Genomic DNA, 9,815 nt, shown 5'->3' on the forward strand with positions numbered 1-9,815 from the left:
GGTAACTTGAATCAAAAAAAAGAAAAAAAAAAAAAAAAAAAAAAAAAACCGAAGTGAGAACTTCTGCTGCAGAAACATAAGCTCAGGTGTGTTACTTGATTGAATCTATGAGCCATTTCCATACTTTTATAGATATGCAAGCCTCTAAAGATGACACTCCAGTGAGACCCTGGGAGCTTTCTGGACAAAAGTTTCATCCCACTGATCCTGCCTCTGCTTTGGAGAGACTCTAGCTAGCAGTACAATTCCTTATACTTGTAAAGCTGTTGAAACTTACAAAGTTCTTTATACACCGTATGTCAACCTCGTAGCTATAACTATTGTATTTTATGGATGAGAACATTGACTCTGAAAGAGTTAGGTGATTCTCTAGGATAACACAGTCAGTAGAGCAAAACCATAATTGAAACAGGTCTTTGGAATCTATTCCTTTGTTATCTTCCATATGCCAGAGTTTTCTAGAGGCAACATATATGGGGGTGTTTATATGAGTATGCGTGTATATAGTACTGTGCTGCTAGAGTAAGAGTCAAGTGAAAATCTAGAGATTTCTCCTATCAAGGAAGCTGGATATATATGCCCTTCTTTTCAATTGCAATATATTAAGGATTGGTAACTTGAATCAAAAAAAAGAAAAAAAAAAAGGTGAGTGCTAACCTTAGAGAAGTAAAACTTCTATTTTCTCCAAGAAAATTAAGAAGTATGATATTAATATATTATACCTATCAGCAAGAATTTTAAAATGTATATATATTTCTTTGTGTTTGGCAAAGCCCGGTTCAACTGGATGACTTTGATGCCTATATTAAGGATATGGCCAAAGACTCTGACTATAAATTTTCTCTTCAGTTTGAGGTGAGTTGGTTAAGGCATTTTCTACCTTCTGTAATGGAAAGGGCCTGGGAATTGTGGGGTTTGTGTTGGGATCAAGTCCCTGCTCACTGGCAGTGCTTGTGATGTGTTTGCATAACAAAAAGGGCGTTGGCCTGTGGGGGGCAGGGGGTAGGGGGTGCTGATCTGCTGGTTCAGAGCAAGGGCTGTCAATCCTTGCTGACTAGGCAAGGCCTCAGGTGGCACAAATGAGGGGAAGAAGAGAATAGGTGCAGGTACTAAGGTGGCAAACATAGGTATAGTAGAAGCCATCATTGAAAACCAGGGAAATCGAGAGTACAAGAAGAAAAATGCAAGCTGAGGCATGAAGCCTGAGACAGAATTTCCCTTTCAGGGGATTTATAGTGTTTCTCATGCTTCTTAGGTCACAGTAGGGGCGAACAGTGGATAAAACTGACCCCCTTTGTGTCCTGGGTGTATAACATCCTGGAGTGGGGTCTTTCAAACTGTAGGACTCCTGGCATTCTACTTAATAATTTTTGTGCAGTTTTATTTTCTTTCCTTGGACACATTGGGGAGATAAATTTACACATGATTTGTGTTAAGAAAAAGATTGCCAACATCTCTTTTTTTTCTGAAGGACACATATTTCTTTGGATGTAAAACCATGTGTCAGAAGAGATGGAAGTGAGTCTGAGATCTCAGCAGTGTGGGGGAAGATAATTAGTTCTCACTTTTTCTTACCACATATTTTATAGCTCATAACAGTCTAAATGGCCTCCCATCCTTCAGGTTTCTATAGCATGGCTTGAGTGTTCAGTGATTCAGGGAAAAGGGGAAGATAAAGTGATTTTTCTAAATTCTGCAGTTTTTTTGTTTTTTTTATAAAGCCTTTTAAGTGCTCTTTTCTACTAAGGTAGCTGCTTTTTCTTCATTTTTTAAAATCATTTCTCCTTTCCACTTATCAGCCAAGGACAGCTGTAGTCTGCAAAAAGCATCAGTGGTCCTGGTGTGGAGACACTAACGGTGAATTTGAGGATGAGAAGAATCTTATACATTACCAAATATAAAGACCCCTAACTACCACCTGTGTCCTGAAAAATTCTGCACAGAGCCTGCTCACTTATCCATTGCACGCAGGTGCATAGGAAATTATAGATGCTACACCAAATGCTATACTCAAAGACATTCAATTTGAATTGGAAATGAATGATGAGGATGGCATTTCAGAAAGTATATCAAGGAAAGGAGGAATTTTTTCTAAGCAAACGTGAGGCAAACCTGAGAAAATAAATAGCTAGATGACTCTGACAATGGTGATAGAAATTATGGTGTAGCTACACTTTTAGCCTTATTAAAGTCACATTTTCTTAATTCCTGCATGCCCCTTGGTGGCACAGCTAGGATCATTACCTCCGCTGGCAACTCACAGTTTATGTCTTGAAACCCAAGTGTAACTATCACTGTTTCTGAATTGTATGATTATAAAAAATTCAACAAGTCATTTTCCAGTAAACATATTCTTTTAGTTGTGAGTGACAAAAACATAGCACAAACTAGTTTAGACTAAAGGAAAGGGGGTTTATTCAAAGGATACTAAGGTATCTCACACAATCAAAGAAAGGGTTGAGTAGTTAAACCACGGGGAGGGAAGCAGCACAGTTTCAGGGATGACTGGAGCCAGGGACTAGAGCCCTGCAGGGGCCCCTTTATTTCTCTCTCTGCCTTGGTTTCACTTTGTTTCACTGAACACCGAGCTCTTTTCCTTGTCTTTTTTTGTTTTTTTTTGAGACGGAGTCTCGCTGTGTTGCCCAGGCTGGAGTGCAATGGCACGATCTCGGCTGACTGCAAGCTCTGCCTCCCGGGTTCAAGCAGTCCTCCTGCCTCAGCCTCCCGAGTAGCTGGGACTACAGGTCCCCGCTACCATGCCTGGCTAACTTTTGTATTTTTAGTAGACACAGGGTTTCACCATATTGGCCAGGCTGGTATTGAACTCCTTACTTTGTGATCTAGCTGCCTCGGCCTCCCAAAGTGCTGGGATTACAGCTGTGAGCCACGACTCCCAGTCCAACCTCTTTTTCATGGTGAAAAGCAGCCAACAACAACCTTTGAGCACCACAGCCTTTTGTTTCCATGGTTTCCAAAGGGAACTATTGCCTCTCTTGTTTGTAGTTTGAAAATTAACAGGGGAGGATTTTGATGGACAAGCCTGTGTCATGGTGCCCCTTCAAATCAATCGCAGCCAGAGAGGGCAAATGCACAGAATCTCTAACTGGAACCATGTGGTCAAGTAGCAAAACCTAAGAAGGGCATTATCTCCCAATAAAGAGAGGGTATTGGAGAACCAGGCAATAAGTGATGAGCATGCTGTCTTTAGATATCACAAAACTATGGAAAGCAGAATTATAAATTGTATGTGCTAAATGTTCAATTTATAATATGCTGAGGGCTTTTATACATTCAATGGATAAATGAATACATTTAGCCTGACTTCATAGGATTTATAAGGGAGTCAGGAATGTGCTAAACTAGGAATCTAAAAACCTGAATCCTCACTGCAGTGTGGCTACTAATTATTAACATTTTAAAAAACATGTGTTTTTCTTAACCAATTGATACATAATGAGTTGGGGGTGGGGGATGATGTATTACCTACAGATTTTTTATGTAGTGAACATGCTCATGTATAAGTTTCAATTTATCCAACTACTTTGTTGGAGTAATTCCTATGGATTGAAACTGCCCAGGCAAAGTATATGCAAAATCTGCATTTTGAGTAAATTTCCCATAAGTGGAGTAAGCTTTCCCAGTGTTTGAGTGTTCCCCACTTCCTAAAACTATACAAACAGTAGATATCCACATTTGTAATCATTGATAATGTCATATTACAAAGAAATTACTTTCTCATCTGTTAACGGTAAGCTACATCATCTTCATATAGCACTATTAGTCATTTGTGTTACTTCGTTTTCCTCTCTTTCTTTTATTTTCATGTACCTTGTAATCATCATTTTGTTACTGATCTCTAATAGCTGATTTATGATTAAAGAGGTTAACATTTTGTCGAGCACTGCAAGTGAAATACCATTTTTTCTCATTTTTTTATATTGGGGTTTTATTTGGAGTTTGTACAGAAGTCGTGTGTTGAAAAATAATCATGTTCTGCTTTTTTTAAGTACATTTTCTCATCACCTTAGTTTCTTTATGTATAAAATGGGTGAGTTGAACTAGATCAATGGTTCTCAACTGGACAAGTACCAGTCAGCCCCCAGAGGAAATCTGAAAATGTGTGGGAGTGGTTTTGGTTGTTATAATAGCTTAGGAGGAGGATGCTAACAGTATTTTATGGAAGAGGGACAGGGCGTTAAATGTTCTTCAATGAGTGGGACAGTCTTGCACAATGGAGAACTGTCCTAGACCAAATGTGTTTGAGAAATATGGGTTAAATATGGGATGAGGCTACAACCAAGCTTTATAACCCATGTGTATTAGTCAGGGTTCTCCAGAGAAACCAATGGGATGTTTATATAGAACGAATATGATTTATATAGAGAGAGATCTATTTTAAGGTATTGGCTTATGAGGTTATGGAGGCTGGCAAGTCTGCAACCTGAATGGCAGGCTGGCAGGCTGGAGACCCAAGGAAAAGTTGAGGTTGCAGTTTTGAGTCTGAGGGCAATGGGGAGGCAGAATTCCTCCCTCCTTGTGGGACCCATCTGTTCTCTTCAGGCCTTCAACTGACTGGATGAGGCCCAGCCACATTACGTAGCATAATCAGCCTTCCTCAAACTCTGCTTACATAAATGTTAATCACATATGAGAAAAACACCTTCACAGCAGCAGACTGGTGTTTGGCCAAGCAACTGAACACTATAGCCTGGTCAAGTTGACATATAAAATTAACCATTACACCGTGATTTGAAGGTCTTTAATATTGTTATTTATTATGATGCTCTCTTCATACATTTCTATTCTTAGAACATTATTGGTCATGTATGTTATTAATTGGGTGGTAAGTCCTGACATTGTTTACATGTTCTGGTGGGAAAATACAACTTACTCTCTACGGCTCTGTTTTAAGTCACAGGCTTAGACTGTATGTTTTGGACTCACATTTGCTCAAGCAGTGGCCCAGTGGTGCAATTTACTTCCGTCTTCATTTGACAGACTTCAGGTATTACCAGTCCTCAGTCCCATTCTGCCCCCTACAGCCGCAGGGTCAGTGTCAGGGCTTCCTCCCTGATTTTCATAGAAGTATTGTGCTCCCATGCCTGATTTCAGGGTGTATGCTGGACCTTTCACATGGCAGCCCTCAAATTTTCTTGAAATATATTGATAGCTAATTAAGGCTTAAGGAAAAAAATACTCCTAGCTCTAATGAGAATTCAGGAGGGTATGAGATGACCGAATCACCTTGGTCTAGATAATTCCAGTAGCTGAACTTTTACTTGTTCTGTTTATATTAATGCCTAGTATTTGTATTCATTTTTATGCTGACATTGAAATATCACATTCGCATTGAGAAATTACATCATTTATAAGTATTTTGCAAATTGAAACCAATGTCTGGATTTACATATACTACCAATACAGCTGTAAGTCATACATGAAGCTATATGAGTTACTAATTTGTGTTTATTGAATAAATTTCTTCTTTCCTCTGAATCTGATTTTAAATCTGCTAGGAAGATTGATTATCCTTCTGATAAAAATATACACCTTTCCTTTAAAAGTCTTGGGACCCAGGGATTAAAACAGGTTCCTCATTTCTTACTTTTCACATGGGAAAGATTTTGAAGAACCAGACTTTATAACTGAAATGTGAGAGTCCAGAAGACATACCACATATTGCTCAATCTGCTATTAATGCCTGTACTTAGTGCTTGATCAGGATACTAGTAAAGGCCCTCACCATCTCTGTTCAGACATGTGGCTGCAAAGATAAAAAACAAACAAACAAACAAAAAAACAAACTACAGAACTGGCCATACAGTTCACAAGAGGTGACCTTTGATTTCTGGTAGTAGAATTTACTTGCTATACATGGAACTTCTTCTGTCAACACCACAGGCACATTGTTTCTCTTCCCTTTTTCCATGCCTACAGACAAGTAATCTAGTAGTCTATTCATCTGGCTCTGATGTCCATCCTATCCCAAAGCAAACACCAAAAGCAAACTGACACTGTTACAGACCCTAAGACCAGAATACAGATTGTGCTGTCCTCAGAAGATGATGTTGCAGGTTATGGGGTGAATATTTGTGACCCCCCAAAATTCCTATCTTTAATCCCTAACCCCCAAAGCGATGGTATTTGGAGATGGAGCCCTTGCTAAGTAATTAGGATGAGATGAGCTCATGAGGGTGAGGACTTCATGGTGGGATTGTTGCAGGAATTTTCCTTAGTTCAGCTAAAGATGAGGTCCTTGTCCATCCCACAGCCATGAAAATTTAGGTCACAGGCTGTTTGGAGGGTGAGTAGAACAGGGTTTTATTGGGTGAAAAGGAAGAAAAGGCAGAAACAGCGACTCTCACTAGGCTGGAGTCCCTGCTAGAGCACTTCCCACCGGCAGCTTGAATCTGAGGTTCCACACAGGAAGAGGAGAGACCAGGCTCCTTCCCCACTGCAAACATGGTGAACTTCCCGAGGCTCTACCTCTGTCAGCAGGCTAGTTGGAGTTTCTCCAAGGACCCCCTCCTACCTGACTGTCTCAGGATTAGCCAAGACAGTCTCAGGATTAGCCAAGACAAAATGCCTAAGAATGAAATCTACCTTGTTGGCATCTTGATCTTGGACGTCGCAACCTCCAGAACTGTGAGACATAAATCTCTACTGTTTAAACCACCACTCTCTAGTGTTTTGTTATGGCAGCCCAAGTCAACTAATATAATGTATATGCTTGTGCTTTGCTTTCCAAGACCTGTATGCTTCAAACACAGCCAACAAAACATAGCCTGCTATTGGGTTTGGGTGACCGTATTAATTCCTATGGCTGCCATAACGAATTACCACAATTGTGGTGGTTTAAAACAGCAGAAATTTATTCTCACAATTGCAGAGCCAGAATTCCAAAATCAAAGTGTCAGCAGGGCCATACTCCCCTTAAAGCTCTAGGGAAGGATTTTTCTTTGCCTCTTTCAGCTTCTGTTGGCCGCAGTGACTCCTTGGCTTGCAGCTGCATAACTCTGATCTGTCTCCATCTTTACATTCCTTTTCCTCTACTCCAGGATGATCTCATCTCATGTTCTTTAACTTAATTACAACTGCAAAGACACTTTCTCCAAATGAGATCACATTCACATGTTCTAGGGTTTAGGACATAGACATGTCTCATTGGGGATCACCAATCAACCCACTACAGATGACTGTATAGCCTAGAAAAAAAGGGTGATAAATTATATTTAGAAGCAAAACTGACAAAAGAAAATTCAAAAATGATTTATGTGGGTTTCAGGTTTGTCACTCCATACTTTGTATTCATAAAGATTTAAGCCAATGGAATTTCCATATGGTTGGAAAGAAAATAACTTCAAAGCTACTGAACTGGAAACTTAATATTTTATTTTCCACTTAGTGACAGGCTAAATTACAAAGGCTGCAAAGCATACTGTGTTTACATGCAGTTCCCACTTTGCTGCAATTCAGCTTTGGCAACTTCCACTTACAGTGTTCAGCCAATTAAACCTCTCTTATCAACTTAGAGTATTTACAGCAGGAAGGCAACACACAATTAAAGTTCTGTCAGTTTAGTCAGCTTCCACATGTGCTCAAACACTCAGCCTCAATCTGTTTCCACAATTCCTTTTGTATCTGAGGCCTCTTCCCGTGGCTTACCAGTCTGTCCCCAAAGCAAGGAAACTGGGGGAAGAGTTATTGGTCTGCTGGCATAAATGGCAAAGAAGGAAGAAATTGTGGAGCCAGGCAAAGCAAAACAAAGAATCATTGCAAAAGTATTTCACAATGATTATCAATAGTGCTGTATTAGTATTTGTTGAGTTAAATTATTCCATTTGATAGTCACTATAAAAAAGGAAAGTATGGAGAAATTACTAGCCTTATCTTACAGGTAATTGAACTGATGTTAAAAAAAAGAAGGTTAACTACCCTTCCACGAACATACCGTTTATAAGTGGCACATCAAAATATGTGAGATATTTTGAAAAAATATCTATGCAGGCATTTTCTAAAGGAGGTAGATTTCTAAAATAAGCAATTTAAATAAGCTTATAACTACCAAAAGGAACTAACCTAAACATTACACTGATTTAGTTGAAATTTACTAAAAATAACTTGTTTCTTACAAGAAAAATATAGTCAACCTTTGAATACCCTTTAAAATGGAATGCTTCATTATAAAGTAACAATGGCAAGCATCTACCTAAATATATTTGGCAAGTAAGTGCTTGAGATGGAAGAAAACCAATTTTGTGAGTTGAAAATCGAATGTAACATAGTTTGTATGTAAGACTGACATCAACTTAGTCCAAAGAACTTGAGATATTGTCATCTTGAAAAGCCAAAAGTGATGAGAAATCAAAGGAAGAGAGAAATCTGGGCAAATTTTGTTGGTTCATCCATGTTGGCTACAGTCAGGCAACCCAATGCCATTAAGCATAAGGTAATTTGCCACCACGGATCTTCTATTTAAAAGCATCAGAAGACCCAATGACTTGATTAATAAAGCATGTGCTTTGCAAAGAACACTTGAATAAAGACACAAAGGGCATGAAAGAGATATCCCTATTCAATACTAGAACATGGTCCAATGTCTCCAATTCTCTTTAACAGTGTTAAAAGATGCTCCAAAATTCTTCTCCCAGGGAAGTATCCTCCAACTTTGATTCCTCGAAGTAATAATTGGGAGGAATTACGAACAGTAAAACTTGGGCTCAATATTAACCTTCTATAAATGTAAATAAAATTTCTAACAAGTGATTTCTGCCTCACTTAACAGTCTTATAGAAAGATGCACACTGCGTGGGTAATCCCACTTATACACGGTTATGTACACTGTTTACTAATATTCCTCTAAAATTTGTATAGGAATATAACTAGATCCACTGCATTGGTTGTGCATTGTACAACTCCAGTGGACACTATTCACATAGACCACAATGTGAATGATGCCTCCAAGAAATACAGATGGCCTGACCACAATCCCCTTGTTTCCCATAAGACACATGGCATAGCAACTTAGAAATCCCCCTTACCCCATAAAATACCATTTTTGAAGTGTGACGGTTATTTATATAAAAATTTCCTATCAGTGCACCTTCTGAAATGAGCTTTATAAGAGTACCAATATATGGAGGCAGACATTTGAATGTTCTTATTCTCACTAAAGGATTTTCCCCAACAACTACAGATCCATCTTTATGTTTGACGTTTCATCACCAGATATTCAGATATTTACTACCAGATATTTAGTGACTGTTAATCCTATACTTTTTTTTTTTTTTTTTTTGAGATGGAGTTTTCTCTCTGTCGCGCAGGCTGGAGTGCAATGGCGCGATCTGGGCTCACTGCAACCTCTCCCTCCCGGGTTCAAGCAATTCTCCTGCCTCAGCCTCCCAAGTAGCTGGGGTGTTCTGAGTGCTTTATCCCCTGACCCCTCAACTCTGTTTTAGTTAGGTATGATAAGAATGACCCAAGTCATGTGATTAGAATTCACACTATGTAGCAAAAACGATTGTATTTGCTTTACGTTTCATCTTCACCACAGTCCTATCTAATTCGTCACAGGCAAATACCTTTGTTTTCCCTAAGTGAGCACAGACTTAATTTCTTTCCTAGCCTGTTTGTTTAAAAAAATTGTTTTGTCCTTGCTCCAGGTGAAATGTGACCATTACTGGCCATTCACGGAAGAACCTATAGCCTACGGAGACATCACTGTGGAGATGATTTCAGAGGAAGAGCAGGACGACTGGGCCTGTAGACACTTCCGGATCAACTATGTAAGTCACCAAGCAGAGAGCAGGTGCTGT

The 9,815-nt window shown here is 39.2% G+C and overlaps 1 protein-coding gene across 2 annotated transcripts in view; it reads left to right on the forward strand.

Annotated features, from left to right (window-relative positions):
* PTPRO (protein tyrosine phosphatase, receptor type, O) overlaps positions 1 to 9,815 on the forward strand; it is a 278,428-nt gene that overhangs the window by 248,441 nt on the left and 20,172 nt on the right. For both annotated transcript variants that reach the window (XM_011954422.1, XM_011954430.1), the window contains one exon: positions 774 to 855. In XM_011954422.1, the coding sequence (XP_011809812.1) occupies positions 774 to 855 (82 nt within the window). The remainder of the gene's footprint in view (positions 1 to 773; positions 856 to 9,815) is intronic.

Source organism: Colobus angolensis, unplaced genomic scaffold (assembly GCF_000951035.1).
Source record: "Colobus angolensis palliatus isolate OR3802 unplaced genomic scaffold, Cang.pa_1.0 Scaffold11, whole genome shotgun sequence".
Taxonomy (NCBI): Eukaryota; Metazoa; Chordata; class Mammalia; order Primates; family Cercopithecidae; genus Colobus; species Colobus angolensis.